Source organism: Balaenoptera borealis, assembly GCF_965194805.1.
Source record: "Balaenoptera borealis genome assembly, chromosome: 5".
NCBI lineage: Eukaryota > Metazoa > Chordata > Mammalia > Artiodactyla > Balaenopteridae > Balaenoptera > Balaenoptera borealis.
In genome coordinates, this window is record NC_138862.1 from 143977150 (window position 1) to 144002520 (window position 25371).

The window sequence follows — 25371 nt, forward strand, 5'->3', positions numbered from 1 at the left end:
GGGAGCTAAGCTCCCGCATGCCACGCACATGGCACAGCAAAAATAAATAAATAAATAAATAAAAATTTAAAAAATTCTCTTCCTCTGACCCGAGTGAGGCACTGGGGTTCCTCCTTTCTACCCTCCTCCCACGGCCAGTGTGACTGATTCCAGGGAGGGACAGACCGGTTGAATTAATACACACGAAGGTGTGAATGGCTGATAGATCCAACACTAGCAGGAACAGCTGCAGTTTAAGTGACTCATGAATTTAATCTAAATTCAGCTCCTATCTGGGAAATTTTAGCGAGAGTGCCCTAAAAACGCAGGCACTTATTTTTAGTAGATGGGCGAGATGGTGAAATTTGCAAAGCATTGCTCACCTTTTAAAGTCCTAACATACATAAACAAATCTGTGATGTGGTTCCATTGGGATAGAGTCATGAATACCTTTCTTTTTTTTAAACTTTTTTTTTGGCTGTGCCATACGGCTTGTGGGATCTTAGTTCCCCGACTAGGGATTGAACCTGCGCCCCTCGGCAGTGAAAGTGCGGAGTCCTAACAACCTGACCGCCAGGGAATTCCCGGAATACTTTTTTATTACAAGCAATTATTTGTACTTGGTATTGATCACAGTTGCTTTCCAGCAAGGGAAGAAACCCTATAAAAAATTCCTGTGCTCCAAACAGAGCTTATTTACCTTCTCTTCATTTCTAATATTGACTTGTGGGTTTGATACGATAGGACCCATTTGTTGGGTATTTGAACGGCCCTCGTTACCATAAGTCCCAGGCTGTCTCCTCTCTGGACTGCTGTGGACCTATATTTGGACGGCAGCCTGCGTAGGCTTTTATTTAAAGCAAGCGAAGCAGACACAGCCTGAGCAAAATAATTAGCCGTGGAGACGAGCGTCAGAGTCATTTCTTCTCATTTTAAGGCTCAGAAACAGAAGATTTTGCCCTTCCATACGCAAAGGGTGTGACGATGTCAAGTGGAAGTGCTCCTCGCTCGCCAAACCTACATTGGGGCGAATTCACTTTACTTCGCTCTCCAGATTCTTTGTCCTGATGGGCACCAAGCTAGGAGACGTATATGGTAGGTTGATGGGTAGCAATATTCCACGCTGAATTTCAGAGGCAAATTAGCTAGCTCAATGGGTCTTCATCTTATGGGCTCTGGAGAGTAAAATTCAGAGACGAGCTGGAGCCGAGAAGGGACCTGAGGGCTCACACCAGTTCAAACACCTCATTTATAGAAAAGGAAACGCGAGTCCAAGAAGGGGGCCTGGTTTGATGGAGGCCATTTGGACAGAGTCACAAGCAAAACCAAGCCTGACCTCCCACAAGTGTACCGACTCCTAACACCAAGTTCCATCAGGAGCCTCCCCTGTGACACAGGGAGTGCTGAGACCGTCTGGGGTGAAGCTGGGTGAGGGCAGGTAGCCTTCATCCCGATGAAGTGACCTCCTTGTTTCCAGAACGAGCAGCCCCTGGTTCCATGTCTCAAATCTGGCCTCAGCATGAAGGCAGCTGCTGATGGTTTAGGATGAACTAATACTGGGCTGAAGTGGTCCTTGTCCCAAGATAACTGGCAGACTTTCTCAACCAGTGCTCCCCTGGGCGCTGGCCCACGATGGTGTTCTACGGGGGTGAGCAATGCAGCGTGCCATCGACGGTGGGAATGGGGGACAGTGGTAAAAGCTACAAGGGGCCCAAGCAGACCGGACCCTTAGACAGAAAGAGTTCCCGAGAGATAGAAAGAGGGTGAGATGGGGACGGACAAGACAGATTGGGAAGTGTGGACCCAACAGCATGTCCAGGAACCCCATACTCTAGACAATTCAATTCTTGTCCTCTTGGTCAGCGCATGTGGAGATCGAAGGCCTTTCTTCAACGAATTTGTGGCACATGGCAAATCCTTGACAGGGTCAGGAAAAACAGCAGATTCTGAATCTTGGAAATTTGGAATCTTAAGCCTCTATTAATTAAACATGCCATGGACTCTGTAGTTTGAAAGGAGAGAAAATCCACTCCGGCTACAACTGCCCTTCCCCAAAGCAGAGATTAGGCGAATCACAGGCCTGGTCAATATTTCCTGAGTTCTTCCAAGGGAAGGGACTGGGTAAGAAATCCTTGTCTGGAAAGGAGAGAACAATAGAATTGGGTGTCTTATGCAGGCAGGCCAGTGGCCAAAAGATTCTAGAAGCTTTAGTAACAGATTTTCAGTGATGTCTCCTTTCACAGATATCCTAAAGGGATGTTTAAAATGAATGGGCACTTCTCAAGGATCAGGCCTGGAAAGTGGGACGGGAAGACCTATTTCTGAGTCACTCCCATGACTCTTTACTTCTTGGACTGTGGGATGGGTTGCTGGGGAAAGCTGGATGGCATTTGGTTATGGGATTTAGCAAATGTGCTTGAGCAAGATGACAAGATAGCTGCATTTGTCCCCTTAAGCTTTCCTGGCGGGGTGGTGCATTTGACCTGGAGATATCTAGGTGGTGGTGGTGATGATGATGGCGTTTATTGTTTAGTACTTGAGCTCCCAGTGTTCCAGCCATGGTGCTAAGCATGTTGTTTCTTTTGACCCTTACATTAGTATCAAGATAGGTAATGGTCATGCCCATTTCACAGATGAAGAAACTGAGTATTCAGAAAGGGAAGGCCACTTGCCCAAGGTCACAGCTGAAGAGGTAGAGCCACACTGGATCCCAGGTGGATGTAACCAGAGGCCTGTGCCCTCGGCCCCCCTGCTGCCTTTTAAGGGGTCAGCAGTGTGGATATGGTTTGGGGCATTAGCAATGGCTGGTGCAGAGCTAACTGGAGTCGAGATGGACAGACTTTCCTGGTTTGGAGACACGTTGTCCTCATTGTTTGCCTGCTCCCTCTCCCCTCCAGCGTTTTCCGCATTTAAAAGAAAAAGATAAAAGCAAACAAAGAGAAATAAAACAGAGCTTCATGGAAAGAATGAAGCAAGTGAAAAACAGGAAGGTTTTCCAACAAACAAATAGAAAGCTCTTCTGTCCTTTTGAGAAATCATCAAAAGCAATAAAACAAGGGCTGGGAATCAAGAGACAGGGAATCAAGAAGGACCAAAGGGGAGGGCTCCTCTGGGGTCTCAGGAGAGGACCTCAGCCAGAAGACAAGGCCTCCGAGTCACTGGGGTGCGGACACTGAAACCTCCCCTCTCTTGGGGACCTTGCATGCTCTTCCTGACCTGTCAGCGAGCAGGAGGGGCTTGCTGCTCTCAGGGGCCCACTCAGCACCTCTAAAGAGCCTCCTTCTCTGATTTGTAAAGGCTGCTTTGTGATGTCAAGGCCACCAGCCTTGGAGTGCGCTCTCTGCTTTCATGTTTCTGTTTACTCTTGCTGGAACTGAACACGGATTTTTTGGTAGCTCAGATCCTTATGCTTTAAGCCCTTGTACCTGAAACATGCCTCATGGAATCATCACCCTGTCAATTCAGTCCCAAACAACAGGAAAACATTCTCCACGGGACCTCTTCGTCTCTCAGATGCATTGTTAGTCACTGATTTATGCTAGTTAGAATTTCTAGGGACAAACGTGTCTTCCTGGCTTAGATGCATAGGGCCAAAAAAGAAATAAAAAATCCTATCAAATTTTCAGTGTGTGCAGAGGAGGGTGGTGAGGGGAGGCCAGAGCAACTCAGGTGTATTGAGTGCCCGCCAGGGACAATGTCTGTATGCATATTACTCTGTGCCTTCTTTATTTTTTATTTTTTTTTGACCTCTGCTGTTTCCCTGGGGACCACAGAACTTGTCACACAGGAGCACCCCCATAAATGTTGACTGATTTACTTAGATTCTCACTGCAGTGCTAGGATGCTTTCTGCCCCCGTTTGACAATAAGGAAATTAAGACTCCAAGAGCTTAAGCGACTTGCTCAAATTCACAGGGTTAATAAGTGGCCAAGGGGGGATTTGGCCCCAAGGACACATGACTCCAATGTTCTTTTCACTATACCACACCAACTCCAGAAGCAACTAGAACAGGTGGGCAAAACAGAGCATTGTAGCCCTGTCTAAAGAGGCTGACAGTACCAGGAGGGGGTGCAGAGGACTGTCACAACTTTTTGAACACAAAGATGATTTTAATATAAAGACCAAGTCCTTGCTGACCTCACTCACTTCCAGAATATTCTCATGCATTTGTACAGCCCTTTGTGACACAGACTCATATCAGAATCTGCGTCTCCCTGCTTCTCGGCCACACAGCTGGACTGCACTTCCCAGCCACCCTTGCAGTTGAGAATGAAAGCACTGGCCACCACCTCCAGGCCCCTCCTATAAAGCATCTCCATGCATCTTTTCATTTTCTTTCCTCCCTTCTCCTGTTGAATGGAGAGAATTCTGAAGTCCTAGAGGTGAGTGGGGATGGAAGAAGGAAGGAACCTGGGTTCCCAAAGGACCACAGGAACATTACCCACCAAGCAAGAACACGTGGCTTTGGATTTAACATGAGTCAGATGTAAAATTCTGTTGTATGAACTCACTGAGATTTTAGGGTTCATCTTGCTAAAGCCAAGAGCACTGTTTTACTAATAGGCCTTTGAGGATTGCAAATAGCTTTCTTATCTGTGATATCATTCAATCCTTTACAAACGCAACAAGTCAATTGGAAGCTTGAAGGAGTGAGAGGAATCGTCTATGAGAACCATCAAACCATCTGTGTGGCCAGAAGCACATTCTTTTAAGTTCAGGGGCTTAGTTTCTCCACCTGTGATTTCAGGGTGTTGGGTCAGACGGTCTCTGAGAGTTCTCCTAATTCTAAACCTCTATAAGTCTTTTTCGATGTCGAAAAATGTGTATTGGCGTGTTCAGACACTGATCTCTTGATACCGCGAGCCCCTCCAAGGTAAGGACTACTTCTCAGTTACCTTTATATGCCTAGAATCCAATCTCTTAGATGCTCTAAGGTTAAATTTAATTAGAATTTTCTGTTGGAAAAAACTCAAAGAATTTACGAATGTTCTGATTTATGCCAATGATTTCTTGATCCAATTTGGAGCACAGGATTGAAATGCTCATGAATATTTTCATTAGGCATTACTGAGTATGGGTAAGCTATTTTATATTCATTTACGTAGACGTAATCTTTGAAGAATGATTTTATAATAATACTGAAAGGCTTTTTTGATTAAAGGGAGTGCCAGCAGTAATTGGTATTCTGATGGCTTCATTTACAGTTTTATTTAGCTGAGTAATATAGGAGCATAATTCCTATTTAGAGTTGAGAAAATTGGAGTACAGAATATTCAGAGTTTTCTCATTCAAATGGCCCTTAACTTGAGGTTCATAAAAGTAGTATTGGGCGAACTAGGAACAATTTAAAAACTTTGAAAAGTCCCAAGGGAAATTATACAACCATAGGAGGCAGCCTGTGCTACTTTCATGAAAAATCTTATGCCTTCTGGTGTTTGAAAAATAAACACATTTTTTCTATATATCTGTGGCGTATGGGAACATTGGTCATTTCATCCTGCACATTGAAAATATCAGATTATATATGTTTTGATGACTAGAAATAGGCAATGAATTCTATTACCCGAAAAATGCAATTTGGCAGGTAAAATGTTTAAAAGCACAGGGTTTAAGGGAGGTGGGAGGTTAAGGGTTAACAAGAGGGTCCTGGCAGAAAAATGGGAATCACAATTTGACACTGTACAGGTAGAATGGGATCGAAGGATGGGAAACCAGTGCTTTTTTTTTTTAAACTCCTTTTTATTGGCAGCTGCAGGGGGATGTGGGTCCCCCTCCCATTTTCTGCTATCACCTCCCCCTCCTGTGATTACATCCTGCTCCATCCTTCCTCCTGGGGAGTGTGGGCATCTAGAAAGATGCTGTGTGCTATGGCCCCTTTGCCTCGGCTGGTATAGGAACTTAGGCCCATGGAAGATGAAGTATTAATAATGCCAGCCAGTGTTTTAAGATGCTTATTTTATTAGGCACTGCAGAAAGGAAGAGATTGTATTAAAAAATTATCTACTTCCTTTTGCATAAATTGTTTGCTTCAAATGTTATGTTTAGATGACTCCTTCATTAAAAATATCTTTCCATAAAATAATAAAGAATAGGACTTCCCTGGTGGTGCAGTGGTTAAGAATCCGCCTGCCAATGCAGGGGACACGGGTTCGAGCCCTGGTCCGGGAAGATCCCACATGCCACGGAGCAACTAAGTCCGTGCACCACAGCTAGCGAGCCTGTGCCCTAGAGCCCGTGAGCCACAACTACTGAGCCCATGTGCCACAACTACTGAAGCCCACGAGCCACAACTACTGAGCCCACATGCTGCAACTAGTGAAGCCCGCACACCTAGAGCCCGTGCTCCACACCAAGAGAAGCTACTGCAATGAGAAGCCCGCATACAGCAACGAAGAGTAGCCCCCGCTCGCTGCAACTAGAGAAAGCCCGCGTGCAGCAATGAAGACCCAACACAGCCAAAAATAAATAATAAAAATAAATAAATTAAAAAAATACCTCCTTTAAAAAAATAATAATAATAATAAAGAATAACAAAGGTATTTCTTGGCTCTCACTTTTTAGAAAAAGAAAAGGCCTTAGGTGGTACAGAAAGTTCTTTTAAGAAATCCTAAATAGGAGGTGGAATTTGAATGGGACCCTAAAGAGAAGGCAGGAATTATGGGAGTGAGCGAAGCAAAGCAGGGAAAATGTAAGCTTACCTGCACAACAGACCTTTGAAAACCTACAAACATTCACTTACATCTGTTTTCTTCCATTGTAGCGCAGTAATTCTATGGGCCATTTCTCACCATTAAATTGACAGTCACTAATGTCAAGTGCCTACGTGTGCCAGGTACTGCCTGAGGATGGCTCTTCCAGGCTGAGTCTCAGTGGGCCCTACCCTGTGTTAGAGGATTTACATCCATCCTCCATCCTCACCACATCCTTTGAGAAAAGTTCAGCATTTTCAGCGTCAGGAGTTTTAAAAGCTCCCTGAGTGAATCAAACGTGCAGTCCAGACTGAGAACCATAACACCATGGGGCCGTTCCCCAGACAGCTACATTCTCTTGAGGCTTAAAATGGTAGTCATTTAATTTATATGTTAAAAAAACCCTCTGGGGGGTGGGGGGTGGGAACTCCTCCCATAACCAAAAGCTCCATACAGCTCAGACTACTCACTAAAGAAGCATGGGGTGGCCTTCTGAGTTCAGTGTCTAACTCGATCATTTGCAAGAATTTGCAGGACAGAGAAATAAGTTTCCTCATGGCAGCTCCATTCCTGCAGTGAACAATGCTGCCAGTGGAGCGCATCCCTGAAGGACTTTATGATCATGTGATTTGGAGGGGTTCCTACCCTGATGGGCCTTTGAGGTAAATGAGATGCCGCGGTCCACCAGCCAGATGTGGATTGCAGGCGCTGTGGGCTTGTCATTCCTGGGTGAAAGTGACAAGGCACGCCAGGTGATCCACCAGAGCAAAGCATCATGAATTACCTCTCAGTTTGTCCTGGTTCACCCTAGATTAACGGGTGATATTTTAGATGTCTTTTGTAGGTACTCAGAGGAAATGCCAGAATGTTATAAATGTTAGAACGAATGTTAGAAAACAAACATTTGCTTAAACACATCCAATATGAAACAAAACAAAACAAAACAAAACAAAACACCACTAGATCAGTGGTTTTTAAGCTTCTGTGTGTATCAGAGTCACCTGGAGAGCTAGTAAGGAACCCAGAAGCCCAGGTCCTTGTCATTCGGTAATACTGTAGAATAGAGCTGGTTTTGCCTTTTTTTGTAACCAAAATTTTCAGTGATTCTGATACCCCACCACCCAGTTTGAGAACAACGGCTCTTTTCTCAACACTCGGATGCACATTAGAATCACTTGAGGAGTTAAAAAAAACAAAGACGCCAGAGGCTCCACTCTAGACCAGCTCAGCTGGAGTCTCTCGGGTGGGGCGCAGGCACTGGTATTCTGAAATAGCTCCCGAGGGGACCTGGACCGGGCAGCCTGGGCTGAGAACCACTGTGTCCGGATGGTGGTTCTCAGACTGGCTTACGCTTCAGAAGCACCTGGACAGTTTTAAAAGAATACTGAATCTTGGGTCCACACCTAGAGATTCTGAGTTAGCTGGTCTGGGGTGCCATGGGCCCTGGGATTTTACAAAGCTCCCAGGGTGATTGGAATGTGCAGGCAAATCAGAGCAGAACAAGGGTAGGTCCTCCCCAAAAAAGGAAGCCTGCTGAATCCAGCTTCGTTGGAGACTGAGGGAAGCCTGCTGAATCCAGCTTCCTTGGAGATTTGTTATATACGCACTGCTTAGCAAAATAGACTAAGAGCTTCAGTTAAGAACATGAGTCCTCAGTAATGTAATGTAAACCCCACTGTTAGCTTATTTTTTGTTCCTCCCATGTCATCTTTAATACCAAAAAGAAAATGGTGGGCAATCAAAAGTTCTGTAAGATTGGACCTCTGGAAGGTTGTATGGTGAGAAAAATGTCTTTTAAAGTGACTCTGTATAGCAGCATTTTAAAGAGATACTTAGATAAAGGAGCTGTTACAGTGGAGGATTACTGGACTGAATGTCAATATTATGACATAGTATAAGTGTGTTTCATGTTTCGTAATTGCAATCATTGTTGCTTTTGTTGTGGTCATCCATGTACAATGCTTGGTGTCAGTCGATTTATCTCTTGTAAAAATAAAATACAGTGTGTGTGTGTGAAAAAAAAAAAAAAAGAGATACTTAGAAAGCAATGGTGGGACTTCCCTGGTGGTCAAATGGTTAAGACCCTGTGCTTCCACTGCAGGGGACTTGGGTTCCATCCCTCTTCGGGGAACTAAGATCCCACATGCCACGTGGCACGGCCCCCCCAAAAAGAGAAAGCAATGGTGATGGGAATGCAATAGAAATAAAATTGAAAAGAAAAAAAAGAAAAAGAAAATGAGACCTGATCACTATTTAAAGTCAGTTAACCCACAGTTTCCCATGCTTTGGGAACAGTGTCCAAACACTCAACTGTCCGCCTTGGTGACCGTGGGCAGGTCACTTCACCGTGCTCGCCTTTGCCTCCTGATGTGTGAAGTGTGAGGGTTGGAGAAAACGACTCTCAGCTCAGCAGCAGCACCATGACGGGATGCACCTGCATCCTACAGGCTGGGGAGCTGGACGTCCACACTAGTTTCCCTTCTACAGCACAGAAAATTCCAGAGCGAGAATGTCACGATGGCCAAGACATAAAAGAAAAGCCAAGGGAGGTAAAACACGAGCCCGGGGCTGTCAGTTGCGGGGTGGGGACCAGTGGAGGTGGCCCAGAGAAGTACCTCTTGGCTCATTGCAAATGAAATAACATCACGTGTTCATCGGGGACTAAATTCCTGTTGGGAAAAATGACTTTCAGTTCTTTTGAAGGGCCTTGGGTGAACAGAGAGGAAGATCTGTCCTGACATAACAGAACCTGTCAGGTTAGGGTTGATATTTGTGACTGTCAGCAGAAGCCGAATAGAGAGGTGCGGGCAATTCTTGGTTACAGGGGGCTCGAAAGAGTGGAGATGGTGGATACTGAGGGGTGATGGTGGTGGTGGTGACAGTAGTGATGATAGTGACAATGGGGGTGGGGCGGGGCAGGGAGTGGGGCCCCCGGTAGGGGTCCAGGAGAGGCCAAATATTGTAAAGGGTGGCTTCTGGGAGGATACAGGGGTTGTTGATAAGGAAATACATTTCTTTTCTTTCTTTATTTTATACAGCAGGTTCTTATTAGTTCTCTATTTTATACATATTAGTGTATACACGTCAATCTCAATCTCCCCATTCATCCCCCCAGCCCCGCTTTCCCCACTTGGTGTCCACACGTTTGTTCTCTACATCCGTGTCTCTATTTCTGCCCTGCAAACCGGTTCATCTGTACCATTTTTCCAGATTCCACATATATGCGTTAATATACGATATTTGTTTTTCTCTTTCGGATTTACTTCACTCTGTATGACAATTTTTTTTCTTCACTCTCGTGTTCCCACCTTTCACTCTATAAAGCCCTGTTTTTCTTTTCAAACTTTTTAAAAAATTAGTTAATTAATTAATTTACGGCTGCATTGGGTCTTCTTCGTTGCTGTGCTCGGGCTTTCTCTAGTTGCGGAGAGCGGGTCTACTCTTCGTTGTGGTTTGCGGGCTTCTCATTGCGGTGGCTTCTCTTGTTGCACAGCACGGGCCCTCGGCACGCGGGCTTCAGTAGTTGTGGCACGCGGGCTCAGTGGCTGTGACTTGCGGGCTCTAGAGCGCAGGCTCAGTAGTTGTGGCGCATGAGCTTAGTTGCTCCGCGGCATGTGGGATCTTTCCGGACCAGGGCTCGAACCCGTGTCCCCTGCATTGGCAGGCGGATTCTTAACCACTGCGCCACCAGGGAAGTCCCAAAAGCCCTGCTGTTTTTTTTTTTTGACATGTCACCTTCCTGACCCCCTGTCTGCAGCTCAAATTTGGAAAGTGAAGTTGGTCTGGAAGCAAATGTCTTCGCGTCCCCAGGAGTTTTGAGGGAAGATTTTCACGAATCTGGCTGAATTTGGTGAGATATCATGAATTTGGTCTTTTTCCGAAAGCCCCATGTTTTTCAGTAGGAAGTTTCTCTCCCAGGAGAAGTTCAGGAGGTTAACGAGGTGAGGGATGGGAGAGGGACAGAGACAGAGTCCAGAAGGCCAGCTCTTCCTTAGGTAGATGATGTTGCCAGGTCTGGCATCCTTTACCCATTCGTATTGTAGAAAGTATCACTGTTCCTTCCGTATTTGCTTTCGTGTTAAAGAAAAGGGTGATGTGTTAGCTGCACAGAAATTCCCTTTTTTGTGTGTGTGTGGTTTTCTTGATTTTCCCCTGTATGGTGGACACTGGAGGAAATCTTGAACTGAGATGCTGGTCTCCTCTCTTCCCCAGACCGGACCCCGTTCAGGGACTTTCACTCTTCTAATTTGTGTGTGATGGGGGAAAATGTACAATGATAAGCAATTATGGTTCTCCCTTCCTTTGCTTTCTAAGGTGAGTTCCTTAGAAAGCAAGATCTGTTTATTTTGCTGAGCAGAGCCTTACAGGGGGATGCAGACGGGAGAGGTGGAGCGACGGGCCACCGCCTCCAAGGGGAATGAGCAGGTGGAGACGGGGTGGGAGGAGAGAGCGGCAGAGGGCGGGGCTACTGACGGGAGTGGGCGGGGTCTGCAGCCCCCAGAGCCAGGAGGGGACCTGGGGTTTCTGCAGGTACCTCAGGAGTGATGGGGAGGGACATCCAGGGAGGAATTTAAAGGTCCTCTGTGCGATTTGTCTGCAGCAGCCTTCCTCTCGCCCTCAAGGCATTTGGGGGAAGCCTGGCCTTTCCTTTCTAGCTGACTTGCAGTGAGATTTTGGTTACTTTGAGAAGTGGCACCATGCAGAGGAGGGAGCAAAGAGGCCCCCATTGCTTCAGGTGGTTAGATATCCAAGAAATATAAAAGCCAAGTTCCCTTCTGTGATTGGCTCCACCAACAGTAGAGCTAGCTCTTTGGGCAAGTTGGTATTTTTCTTTCTCCGAAACTATGTGTGGCCACACTGTAATGTGCATAGCTGGCTCTATGGCATCCAAGGCCACATTTTATTTTTGGCCACAACTGGGGAAACAGGAATTCGGAAAAAAGTGAAATAAGCCTCCAGATGCCTTTTCAGAGTAATTATGCCAGGAGTATATAAATCAACGATCCAAGCTCCTGGTTTCTGGAGCAACGTGGGGAAAGGGAGCAGAGCCACATCTGGCTTCTGTGTTAAGTCCCTTGCCGGGTGACCAGTACACACACCTGGGCGTGGCTGTCCTGACTTTGGCAGGAGGGAAGGAACCAGCCAGCACTGTCGTGTTTCCCCTCCCTGCACCCCCAGGCTAGGGCAAGGGTACCATGGGGGTGTCTGTCGTTGGTGCACAAAGGGTGTTTGTTGAGACAACCTTCCCTCTTAAGCAGTCGTCCCTGTGTCTAAGTGAAAAGAACTACGTGTTGGCACAGAAGTGTTAACTCATCCCAAGGACCCACTGAGCCCCGTTCTCAGCTGGAAAACAAAGACAGGAATCCTAAAATGACATCTCCAGAGAGCTCACTATATCTAAACTAAAAATTTCTGTATGTCAAGAATGCCATAGCATCATGTTCACAAGCTTATCTGTAAATGGTACCAAATAAAAATTATATACGTAGAGATAGAGAGAGGGGAAAGAATTAAGCAAACGTGATAAAAGGTCAACATTTGAGGACTTTGGGTATTCTTTGAACTCATCTTGCAACCTTTAGTATGGAATTACTTCAAGAGAAGAAAAATTTTTAAAAAGGTCAAATATTGCTATAAACAAAAAGGAGAGACGTATACTAAAATGGGAAAAAGTTTGTAACATTTATGATAGACAGTGAATTAAATCCTTAATATATGAATCATAAGAAAAAGACTAATAGTACAGTAGAAAAGTTCATTGCACAGGTAAGTTACAAAGAAGACATTTAAGTGGCCAACTGTGTGTGTGTGTGTGTGTGTGTAGTCAAATCTGTTATCAATAAGAAAAATGTAAAGTTTTGAAAAACTTTGATAAAAACTGTGATAAAACTTTGCCTAACTAATTGCCTTTCTCAAAATTAAACTACCACAAAACTCCAAAGTTAGAGGATATGTGATTAAATGGACACTGCAGTGCTGATTGGTCCAGTGACCTGGTTACGATTTGGCAACAGAAAAGGTTTTGAAAGATGTTCAGTCCCTTTGACCCAGCATTTTTTTTTTTTTTTTACTTTGTAGAATTTATCCTGAGGAAATAATCAGAGAGGTGTCACATTATGTACACTGTGGTTCATTATAACATTATTTATGATAATAGTATATTAAAAGCCTAACACGGGTTTGATGGGTCACTAAGTAGCTGTGAACAGAATCCCATGTTAGAAGAGCATTTATTGATGAGAAATGCTAACAGCACGCAAGCCGTTAACATTCATTATCTTTAAGTGGCGTCATTATCTGGCTGTGAGCAACCTCTGGCCTCGTGAAGAGATATTCTCCATAGGTTGTGGAACAAGAGCACAGCTGTGGTTCTATCTCTGAAGGAAGGAAGGAAGTGGTCATAAGGAGGGGTCGAAAACCCTCAGGAACACTAGGAGGGCCACCTTCGGAAATGACATGGGCTCTACAATAAAACACTGAGTTTCCCCAACTTAGATGATTTGTTTGACTCTGAAAAACCTATACATTAGGATAGTCCCAAAACACACAAAAAAACCTTTCTCCAGGGTGCCCTTTTTCTCTACACCCAACCTTCAACGTACCCATGCCTGACTTTATGAAAATGTAATTTACAAATGTTCAAATCTGAGGTGCAACCTAATCTTCAGAGTGGAGGGAGAATTTCTCACTTTCTCCTTTAACTGACAAGGAAGTCAACCTCTAGAGACATTAGGTGGCTTGCTTTGTTATTATCTTGAATACGTAATAAACTGCTTCTACAAATAATGAAAAAAATATAAAACCCACAACGGGCAACTGGACACTATATATGAACAAGCAAGTAAGTTACGGATGAAGAAAAAAAATACAAGTGGCCAATCAACATGCAAAACAATTTCAACCTCAGGCTAGTGAGAAATGTAAATTTCATCATGCTTAACAAATCAGGACAAGGGGCTTTGATACAAAGCATCTAAATCAGATTCTTCTATATTGTTCAGAGTGGGGCATGGGCCCCCATTTACTGCCTTTTCTGTGGCCTCCAACCTCCCACCTGTACAAGATGTTGGGAAGGGTAAAGAACTCTCCCCATCGTGACCTCCTACCACCAACGACAAATTTGCTTTTTTTCCTTTTTGAAAAAAAGAATGAAAATGGGTCATTTGTAGAGACGTGGATGGACCTAGAGCCTGTCATACAGGGTGAAGTAAGTCAGAAAGAGAAAAACAAATACCGTATATTAACGCATATATGTGGAATCTAGAAAAATGGTACAGATGAACCAATTTGCAGGGCAGGAATAGAGACGCAGATGTAGAAAATGGACGTGTGGACACAGGGAGCACCGGGGGTGGTGGGATGAATTGGGAGGTTAGGATTGAGATATGTACACTACTACCATTTGTAAAACAGAAAGCTAGTGGGAACCTGCTGTAGAGCACAGGGAGATCAGCTTGGTGCTCTGTGGTGACCTAGATGGGTGGGCCGGGGGGAGGGGAGGGGAGGAAGAGCCAAGAGGGAGGGGATATATGTATACATACAGTTGATTCGCTTCGTTGTACAGCAGAAACTAACACAACATTGTAAAGGAACTGTACCGCCATTTAAAAAAATGAAGAAACAAACACACACACACACAAAACAAGCACGCAAACAACCTGAGGATCACACAGTGAAAACACTGGGACACCTACAGAACGCTCCGGTCCTTCCCATCCTGAAGACACTCCTCCCCTGGCCCCTGGGACACACTGAATATAATGCCTTGAGCGAGAAAAAGGAGAAGGCAAAGGTCGCAGCCGGGAAGTTCGATGAACAAGCAGGTCACAAAGAAGAGGCGCAGGTCACACTGCTGAGTGAGGTCTAATGTTATTCACATGGCAGGTTCATCACAGGGGTGACTTTATGTCACATCCTAACTCCCTAGAACCAGGTCAGGGCCAATGTAATAGAGCCCTGTTTCTGCCTCTTCAGGCACCTTTAGAGGGGTCCGAGTTCTTAGTTCCCTTTTCAGTCAAGGCTAAAAGCCTCTCACCTGGGTATTTAAAATTTTAGGTATTCATATCTTAGAACAAACTCCCCTATGCGGCGAATCATGATTTTATGCAAAGTGGAGCTCATTATAATGACATAAATATTAGCAGAGTCCCCCAAAGATTCCCTAGGAAGCCGTGATTAATCCCAGACCAATAAAATATGGTATCAAGGCACTTCCTTCCCTTCCTCTAAGAATCAGTATTTTCGGTGAGTGATTTCATACAATCCTAATGTCAAATTAGGTTAAGGTAGAGCAACGAGAACATTTTAGCAGGACTTGACTCCACTTCAGTGGACATTAAATAGCCCCAGAAAATAAACCATTCTCCATTTGAGTTAATGCAAAATACAGAAATTTCATAAGTGGCTGAAGGTGTTTTTTTTTATCTGAAAATGCTTGTCTGCTCGGTTTTGGCAAAACACATTCAATGTTCTTACTCCTGCTCATTTAAAAATTGGTTTTCTTTTCATAAAGGTTAATTGATTTCCTGTATTGCATAACAGTAATAGTACCCATTATGTGTTTCAAAAAGAAAATATGCATATTTGCATATTATGTGTTTCAAAAAGGAAATATGCATATTTGCCCTTTAAGTTATGCTTTTAAAGCAAGCACTTAGTTCTGATGACTTACAGCTTTATTATGGTCTCCTTTTAGGTTTCTTAAAATAAACATGCAGCTTGAGACCATAGGAAAAGACAGAGGGAAAAGGACACTGTTTTATTTCATCCACAAACAAGGGAGTCTAAAGCAATGATTTTCTCAGTTGAGCCCATTAACATAGACTGAGCATATGCGTGTGTGGAGTAGATTTCTTTTGAAAATAGAATTGCTGTTAGTTTCTTTGCTATGAAGCAAATGCTGGGAGGCTAAAGCGTCCTCCACGGGGGTGGGGGGGGGTGGGTGGGGGGGGGCAGCTGGTTCCAGCCCAGCCCGCAGGGAAAGCGTCCCGCATCCGCAGATGGGCTGAAAGCTGGCTTAATCCAGAACCATCTTAGCGCGAGCCTGGATTTCTAGCTCTGTCCTGGAGATGAGCTGATTCAGCCTGGGGATTCTGCTCAACAATAAGACTATCCAGACTCCTAGAATAAGAGTCAGCAAACTACAGTCCTCGGGCCAAAGCTGGCCTGCTGCCTGTTTTGTAAATAAAGTTTTATTGAGATGCAGCCACGCCTATTCGTTTACATATCGTCCATGGCTTTCCAAGCTACAATGGTCAAGCTGGCAGTGACACAGAAATGGGGGAGGGTGTATTTTGGTGCCTGTTACTGAGAAATAAGATGGGAAGATGAGATGGGATTCCGAGGCTATCCTACAGGTGCGAATCATTCCAGTATGTTCAGGTGCTCTGTCTTTTTGCTGCACCAGGAACTCGAGTATCGATGGGTAGAGAGACAGGGCAGTGATTCTGGGAGATGTAAGGTTATGGCCATTACGTAAGGCTTGTAAACTTGCAGAAGGCTGAGGTCTATGGGTACCTCCCTGCTGCCATGGTAACCGAACGACAGTCCTAGGCTTGGGGTTGGGCTGGAAGGTGTGGTTATAAACTGAGAGCTCACGGTTGATTCTAGTCAGAAGACGTATTTTGACCGGCCCATGAATCCTTGATATTTTTATATGTTAATTGCTTGCATTTAGAAATGGGGATATTTTAGGGAATTCCCTGGCGGTCCAGTGGTTAGGACTCCGCGCTTCCACTGCAGAGGGCACGAGGTCGATCCCTAGTCAGGGAACTAAGATCCCACATGCCGTGCAGCGCGGCCAAAAAAAACCAAAAAGAAATGGGGATATTTCATTCCAAATCTGGCTTCCAGCTTCTCTTGAAAATTTGAAATCTCTGGACACACTGGGTTCCCTCCCTGCCTGTTGCCTGGTTCTCCTGTTTGGTTTGTTTTTCCTGACAGCCAGCTGCTTTGGGCACAGGCGTTATCTATCTGGCCCCTGGGGCCCGTGAGCTTGTAACCCCAGCTCTGTGCGTTGAACAGAGAATCCGTGCTACTGCAACCTTCTGTTCCTCAGGGGGCATTCTGTCTCCCCTCCGTCCCTTGCTTTCTAGCTCACTTCAGCTTACGTGCTCTTATCATATTCCATTCTGACTCTGCTGCTGAATATTCCCTCAGGAAGACGCCTGAACTCAGTGGTCACTGAGTACACAGAGCCATTTCTTATACTGATCTGAATGAATGTGGCAGGTGAAAGTATTGGGTGTGAGAGGGTAACCTTGGGAAGGCTGAAAACTAGGATTTCACTGTGAATTATCATTTCCTCCCATCATGTTTCTGGTGATGGTGCATCTCATAGCTTCCGAAAAAGCTGGAAGCGCATTTGTTGGGATGTAGTCACAGGATATATTTGCAATTTCCCCCCCCCCTCTCCACAGAAATCTTTAGTAAAAGGCGAAAGATTTATACGAGCTGAAAAGAAACCAGAGTATGGATATATTTGCATTTAATAACACTCACTGGCTGGGAAATAACTGTTGCTAAGACTCTTAGGTTGGTCTTTTAGGAAGCCTATATTTCTCTTTGGGTGGAACAAAAATGGAAACACACAAAGTAAAGAAAATAAAACAGATACCTGTCATACTGTTGGGAGTCATGGGTTAGTAATCATTCTGGACCCTTTTTTTCACTGACATCTCCTATAGAGAAAAAGACAAGAAAAATACCATGGGTTATAACCTGCATTTTCCATAAGGTTCTGTTCCAAACAACATCACATGCATTAATTAGCTGGAGGTGACTTGTTACTTTCAAGTCAGGGAAAGTGAAGCAGAGGTGGGCTGTGTGATACACATAAGTTTACAAGATCTTTTAATTTTCATCTCAGGGTTCCTCCTATAAACATGTCTTTATAATAATACTTTATTCAAGGTCACATGTCTATTTGCCATCTCAAGTTTTTTAAGAAAGCACCAGCCGAGTGACTTGTTGTTTTTCCCAAGAGCGGCTGAGATGTGTCAGCGTCCTCAATCCAGATCCTTGCTTCTCCAAGTGTGGTCTGTGGACCAGCAGCCTCAGATCACTGGGAGCTTTGCTAGAAACAGAAAATTCGGGTCCTATGTCCAACCTGCTCCATCAGATCTGCACTTGGACGAGATGCAACTGCAGATGACTGATGGACACTTTGGAGTCTTAGACACACTGCTCCGGAGAATGGAATCCATATTCACATCTTACGTGTGGCTTTTCCTTGGTCAGCGCTGAGTCCCTTCTCCTCGTCACTGTATCAGTGAGATCCGAGAGCAGCAGACAGACTTGGCCTCATACGGGGATGGGGATGGAGACTGGGTGGGGGTCAGAGACCAGAGGCACCGACGGAGGGCAGAGTGTTGAAGGACACACACAGATGATGAACCAGATGGCTGCTGAACGTGGGTCAGAGTCCTTCCGCGTATTGCTGGGGACAGATCAGGGCGAGGTTTCTTTTTCCAGAAGGGTTTCTGTATCCAGCAGTAGATAGTGCAGCACGGTGGCTCTGGCCTTGTACTGGAGCCCTAGGCATGGGTCTGAGGGCCAGTGCTGTCATGTACTCGCTGTGGGATCGTGATTTCTTCACGTGCAAAATGAGGAAGATAATACTTGCTTTACCTGCTTCACGTGGCTGATGATTCTGAGGTGTGAAGAGGATGTGAATGAAAGTGCTGGGTAAACACAAGCCATTGGATGAGGGAGGGAACATCCTGATGCTAATAACTGATCGGAGAAGAGGAAGCATGTGGATTGTGTTTACAATATGGGTTTATATATGCGCCCATGTCCTCTCTGTCTCCACATCGAATCCTGCAGCACTGAATTGATACCTTGATGGTCACGCCTTGGTCATCACATGTGGTCACCACATGTTTCCAAGGCTGCCTTTCCCACTAGACTGTAACCTCTTTGTGGCAGGGACTATGTCTTGGTCATTTTTATATCTTCCACATGAGCAGAGTGTCCGATACAAAATAGGCACTCAAGAAATATATGCGGGGCTTCCCTGGTGGCGCAGTGGATAAGAACCCGCCTGCCAATGCAGGGGACACGGGTTCGAGCCCTGGTCCGGGAAGATCCCACATGCCACAGAGCAACTAAGCCCGTGCGCCACAACTACTGAGCCTGCGCTCTAGAGCCCATGAGCCACAACCATTGAGCCCACGAGCCACAACTACTGAAGCCCGTGCACCTAGAGCCCGTGCTCCGCAACAAGAGAAGCCACCGCAATGAGAAGCCCACACACCGCAACGAAGACCCAACGCAGCCAAAAATAAATAAAAAAACATTAAAAAAGAAATATATGCTCTGAATAAGTGAATAAAATAAAATGAATGAAAGTTGATACGGCATGGTATGAGATTGCTCAACTGGCATCTGGTAGAAGAGATGACGACTAATTACTAGGAAAATGCGTTCTTGCTACTGATGAACATTTCAAGGGTCACCAGCCACAAGCCCTCTGTTCTGTCCCCTTCAACTGTGCAGCTGGGTTTTGAGCGAGAGAATCAGGTTCTGAGACCCCCTAAAGGGAGAGTGCGGATCACACCTGTAGTACTGACTGTCTAGACCTGTCGTTCTTAGAAACTGAGCTGCCATTAACTCCCCTCCCATCCTGTGGACACGGCCTCGTGCTCCTGGGATGGTGCTCCTGAATGTTTTGGAGCGGACAAGGAACTTGGCTCCGGCTGGGCCAACCACAGTGCCCCACCTTTGGCCGAAGTGGCCCAAGACCTGGGAGGGGCTAACATGATGCTTTTTGGGGGATGTTTGGAGAGAGGAGGAAAGAGAGGGAGGGAGAGGGGTAGGTTACGTATTCCAGCTCTGGTGGCAGAATTTATCAGAAACTAAAACTCTCAAACTGTCTGACGCCATGCCTTTTAGCCACACGGCCAAAGCCGGTCTGAAGGTGAGACAGAGGATGCACCTGACATTCACGGAGAACTTGGGGTGACAAGAGAATGCTGTAGCCTCAGAGCCCTGTTTTCAGCTCTCCCTGAGGCCCAGCTGTGTCCCTGCGGCCTCCTCAACCCTTCCTGAGCAAGACGGTGTCCGTGTCCACGGAGCCGGGTCCAGGCAGGTTTCTGCCCCTTGCAACCAGAGGAATCCTGACTGATAATACCGACATTAAAACACAGCATGAATACAAATGTGGCAAAAGCGTTTCGTGTCCTTTTTATCCTAGTTATGTTCTTGCTATACCAACACTTAAAAAATACCTTTGTTCTCAAATTTTCAATTGAACAGGCATCGGAACTACAGAAAGTATTGTGTGTGAAGCAGAAAGTATCCAGAAAGAGGAAAAACATCTCATTAAGGCTTAAAAAATATTGTTACCACCACGAAATTTAGTACTGATTTTGTTATTTAGTACTGTTTTCCTTCTACTGTAGGAAAGTACTAAAGTACTATCTATAGTACTTTAGTGTCACTACACTATACTAAACTGTTACCATTACTATGGCATTAATAGTATATTCCTATTCCTATAGCACTTTAGTATTAGTACACTATACTAAACTGTTACCATTGCTATAGCATTAATAGTATATTCCCATTCCTATTCCTATAGCACTTTAGTATTACTACACTATACTAAACTGTTACCATTACTATGGCATTAATAGTATATTCCTATTCCTATAGCACTTTAGTATTAGTACACTATACTAAACTGTTACCATTGCTATAGCATTAATAGTATATTCCCATTCCTATTCCTATAGCACTTTAGTATTACTACACTCTACTAAACTGTTACCATTACTATAGCGTTAATAGAATATTCCTGTTCCTATTCCTATAGCACTTTAGTATTACTACACTCTACTAAACTGTTAATATTCCTATAGCATTAAGAGTACATTTCTGTTCCTACTCCCACTCCTATAGCGTTAATCGTGCGTTTCGGTTCCTATTCCTACAGGACTCTAGTATTTCATATTATTTAGTGCTACTTTCCTGCAACGAGCTCTCGAGTGTTAAACTGCAGTTAAACGCTCTGAGTGGACAGGCATCCCGGGGCTGCTTTGGGGTTGCCCGGGACACAGGGCGGGTGTCAGCCGGTCCTCTGTGCGGAGGAGGGAAGCACAGGAGGTCCCCTCCGGAGCCACCGAGGGGGTCACGGCGTCAAAGGAGGAAACAAAGTCCAAACGCCTTACAAAGAAAGAAAGCGGAGTGCGCTACCTGTGGGGAAAGGAAAGCGAGCACAGGCCTTCCCCTCTGGGTGGGTGAGCGGGCCGGCAGCGAGGAGGTGGGGGGTGATGTGAGCAGCGCTGAGTGCACCGCTGCCCCCGTCCTGGGGGCCACTCACAGCCTGCAGGTCATCGTTACAACAGGCCTGCTGCTCCCGGGCAGAGGAGAGCGTCCGGTGAGACCCAGTAAGGGTCTGCACCCCGGCCCCTCGGAGCCGAGCGTCCTTTCACAGCTGCAGCATTTCAGCACCAGCAGAGGGGAGAGTGGTCTTCAGCGTAGTCCCTAGGAAAGTGCTGCTACACCGAGAACACTCCTTTCACACGAGATATTCGTTTATGTGGCTGGTTAGCCTAGAGGCCTTGATTGAGGGCCTACTCTGTTTAGGTGCTGCCCCAGGCTTTGTCCGAAGACGACAGTTGGACCCGTCCACGTGGGGCTTCTAATCTGCCAGAGGGAGAGAATCATGCTAAAACAGTGCAATGTGTGGACAGGTTTCACCTGAAGTGTCTCTTCAGTGCAGACTGGGCCACGAGGGAAGGAGAGGTCATTTCTACTTGGGGCAATCTGGGAAGGCTTCTAGGTGGAGGTGACCCTGTATCCGAAGGCTCTTCTTTGCAATAGGCCTCTCCCCAGCGAAGGACTTAGTGCTTTATTCTCCTCCTTGTGCCCCTGAGGCCCACTGACTACTCTGCAAGAAATGAGCCTTGTGTAGGAAAACTAGGAAATGCCCTCAAATTATGCAGGGTCTTGGGAGGTTTGCTATGGAATTTGGACTTTGTCCCACGGAAAATGGGGAGCCACGGAAGGTCCTTCAGGGAGTGACCTGATTTGAGAAGATAACTCTGCCTTGGTGCAGAGGGGGACTCCTCAGGATGCTGACCTATCGGCCTGGGATCGTTGCTACATTCCTGTCTTAGTGTTCAAGGTCACAAAGTTAGACTAGGGCCAGAGAGAACCCCACCCACCTTGTCAAAGGCCCTGGCCCTGACCGCACGCCCTTTTGTCCCCTTGTGTTTTCTTTTTCTCTGTAGAAAACACAACACTGAAGGGACAACTGTGAAAATCCCTCCTTGGAAAATCTTTCCACGCAGACCTAGTGAGTCATTGCTTATATAGTCTGAACATAATTAAAATGAAACATGCATCACTATAATGGAAAAGAACATGAAAAAGAATGTAGATATATGTATAACCGAATCATGTTGCTGTACAGCAGAAGTTAACACAACATTGTAAATCAACTCTACTTCAATTAAAAAATGAAACATGCATCCCCCTCACGGCTCTACATCTACCTTTTCCGAGGAGGGCGTTTGTGGTCCTCGTTTGCTTCTCCCTGGCTCTCAGAGCGTCTGAATGGTGAGCTATATGGTCATCAGTTATATGGTGAGCTATATGGTCATCAGTTACGTCTTCAGCAGGTGCTTCCTGGGTGGCCCCAGGAAGCCAAGAGGGGGCCGTGTGGGGTGGGCAGGGGTCACGTTCACAGGCAACTCTCTTGGTTCTGTTTACTAGGTCAGATGCTCCAGCCTCTGGCTATTACGGGCTCCACGCTGAGACCGCTAATACCGGGTAGACTCTCAGAGGCGGACAGAACACCGTCTCACTTGCCATCGACACACGTGGACACCACGGGCTTCCTACATAGACCTCATGTCAGAGGTCGTGGAGACATGAGTTGAGGGCCAAGCTACACCCTCCACTTGGGATGGGTCTTGAAGTTGTGTTTACGCGGCAGGCGCTGTTTTGACTAGGTCTTTGGGATGCTGGGCACTGTGGGGGGGTTTGTGGGATGGGGCTGGAGTCCTCGCCCCCCCCCCCCCCCGCCCACACTTTGGCTTTGCCACCACTTTGCCTGGGTGCAGGCAAGTAGCTGTGCCCTCAGAGGGGCTGCCCTCACCTGGGAGGGCAGTGAGGTCATGAAGCTCTCTCTCTCCCTCTTGGAGTGTCTGCTTCTCTCCCTTCCCCCCATCACAGCTTTGTCCCTGATGTTTGGGAATTGTTGGTAAGAACAAATTCAGTCCCAGGGTATGGAGGACAGACCCTGGGCTGAGAGTCATTCGGATGCTTTTGGGTCTCAGGTCAGCAGCTTGCACATCTTGGCCACGTCTCTTCACGCTCTGAGCCGCCTTTGTGCAGTGAAATCACAACCTCCCACCCTTCAGGTTATGACGAGGACCAGGGAATTTGAGAATGCTCTGTAAATGTAAAAGTGGACACCGACCTACAGTATTGGAAGAGGTCTTCATTATTATAGTCACTATTATTACACCCGGTCATCTCCTGGCCAATCCCAGTCATCCCTAAGGTGTGGGCAACTGGAGCTGTTATCTGGCCACTAGGGGCTCCCTGAAGTGGTTTAAAAGACATAACAGCATAGAAGCCCACCTCCGTAGACCCTAAGATAAGATGGAGGTGGAAATGCTCCTCTCTCCTCTGCCATTCTCCTCTTCCCAGTCTGAATTTTACCTTTTGTGAATTTTTTTCCCCTTCAAGTTCATTTAAATTTGTTACGGGGAGCAAGGAAGGTTGGGTATGCAGATGAATTTGTATCCAATTCTACAGCATTCCAAATGCAGCCCCAGTTGTCCTTCCCTGAGGTCTTTGCATTTTAAGAGTAAATCTAGGATCCAGTGAAGTGAATATATAATGGTTGAATTTCTGATGATGGTAATAACTTAGGCACTTCTCACATAGAAGAGAACAGAGGCCAGGGGTATTCAAAGCATACAACACTGTGATCCATCTTTTTCCACTTGGTAAAACTAACCCTATTTGGGAGTGTAGTAGCAAAAATTCAGTACGAGAAAAAAAATTTACAAAGCCAGCCCAGTTAGACTAGGGATTGGGCTGATTAAAATGGAACATAAGACTGTGAGTTACTTAATAAAGATGTGGGATAATAGTCATAGCTCTGCCCTGTGACATGGCCCAGGTGTTCGTCCCAGAGGATCACCTGTTAGAGCACGGGGCAGGGTGACAACCTCTCCGCTGGCCGTGGCGGGAGCCTAGAGCCCCACATCAGAGACATCAGTAAACTCTGGGTGGCAAAGCCGTAATTTCCTTTTCAGGTTTTCGGCCATCACTCTAAGTGTTTTGCCTTTAGTAGTGAGAGAATACAGCCAGGCTCTGTGGTTGAAACTGAGCTTAATTTGCTGTGGCTGATTTTTTTGTTCTCGGTAAAATGATTTTAATTCAAGTTCAACGATCCCACTCTGTGGCTCATTTCTACTCTTCCTTTTAACCTCTGTCCATGCCAAATCACTGCCCTCTTCTCTCCCTCTTCCCTTCTCTTTCTCCTTCTCTTTCCTGGGCAAAGTCACCATGGCTTGGAAGGAGCACGGGCCCTGCCATTTGTCAACAGAATGACACGGGGGAGGTCAAGAGTCACGTCCCCAGGTGGGTAAGGTCCACCTCAAAGGGAATGGATGGATGAAATAGAACAGATGTGCTTGGCACTTGGTGGTATTCTTGCATCCTCACGTGCAAGGGGCTGGGGCCACAGACGGAGAAAAATCCTGTTTCTCCTTTGAAGACTAGGTCAGCAGTGCTAGGAGTGGGGTTCTTGGGGTCAGAGTGGGCTTTCAAACAAACACCCAAGCACCCTGTGAATCTAAAACTCTCTGCTGCATCTAATTCAGTGTCACGATGAGCGAAACTTGGAACCATTTCTAGCCACATAACGCAGTGATAGAAAAGTCAAGAAGGAACCAGCCGGAAAAAGTTTTATGAGGCCACCTCTGAAAGCCTCGACTCGCCGCCTGCTAAGTTTATAACACACTTTCCTCCTAGCTACCTTTCTCTAGAGGTGGGCCATCACCTCTGAATGCTTGTAAGAAGTAAGACTCTTAAGAGGAAGCAGATGGGTAGTTTGAGGGAATCGCCCGACGCAGCAGGAGAAACAACCTCAACAGATGTCTTGTTGGCCAAAGCAAGCGGTTAAAACTGCCTCTGCTGACACCTGGTGGACAGGAGTGCAGCATCCCTGCGCCAAAGACAACAACGGGCATGTGTGTTGAGGGGCCTGGGATGCATCCCTCATAATGCCTGAGGAACAAGGGTACCACGCAGAACCACCAGATGCCGGAGTGTTTACTTGCGGTTAGGTGACTCACCAGGACACGGGTAGCGACAACGACAAACATGTGGGAAAATAAAACGGTAACAGCAAAGCGAATGATGTATTATTGATTTCTTAAAAGAGTTTGATGGCGAGTGAGGCAACAACAAACAAGAACCCACTCCATCCCCCTGCCCTCGACAGCCTCCTAAGAAACGATTCTACTGCTTGACCCCGACCATCTCCATCCCAGGGCGACGGCAGTGCCCAGATGGAGCTTGGGTTCTGTTGCCTCTGGAATCTGCCCTGAGCTCCTTGCAGATTTTTAACCCTGGGATCGAAAGAATATTCTTCCAGAGGAGACATTATGAAGATTGCTTTGCTCCCCCAAATCCCTTGAAGATGCAAATAAAATTCTCCTAATAGATATAGTTATAA

General features: G+C 46.0%; 1 protein-coding gene and 1 long non-coding RNA gene across 11 annotated transcripts in view; one reads left to right on the forward strand and one right to left on the reverse strand.

Annotated features, from left to right (window-relative positions):
* Window positions 1-18978, forward strand: part of LOC309629151 — a 147355-nt gene extending 128377 nt beyond the window's left edge. The window contains exon 2 of the long non-coding RNA XR_014244895.1: window positions 18935-18978. This is a non-coding gene — a long non-coding RNA (uncharacterized lncRNA). The remainder of the gene's footprint in view (window positions 1-18934) is intronic.
* THRB (thyroid hormone receptor beta) overlaps window positions 1-25371 on the reverse strand; it is a 384719-nt gene that overhangs the window by 87605 nt on the left and 271743 nt on the right. For all 10 annotated transcript variants that reach the window (XM_082392783.1, XM_082392785.1, XM_082392786.1 and 7 more), the window contains one exon: window positions 17284-17347. In XM_082392783.1, the coding sequence (XP_082248909.1) occupies window positions 17284-17305 (22 nt within the window). In that variant the 5' untranslated portion in view covers window positions 17306-17347. The remainder of the gene's footprint in view (window positions 1-17283; window positions 17348-25371) is intronic.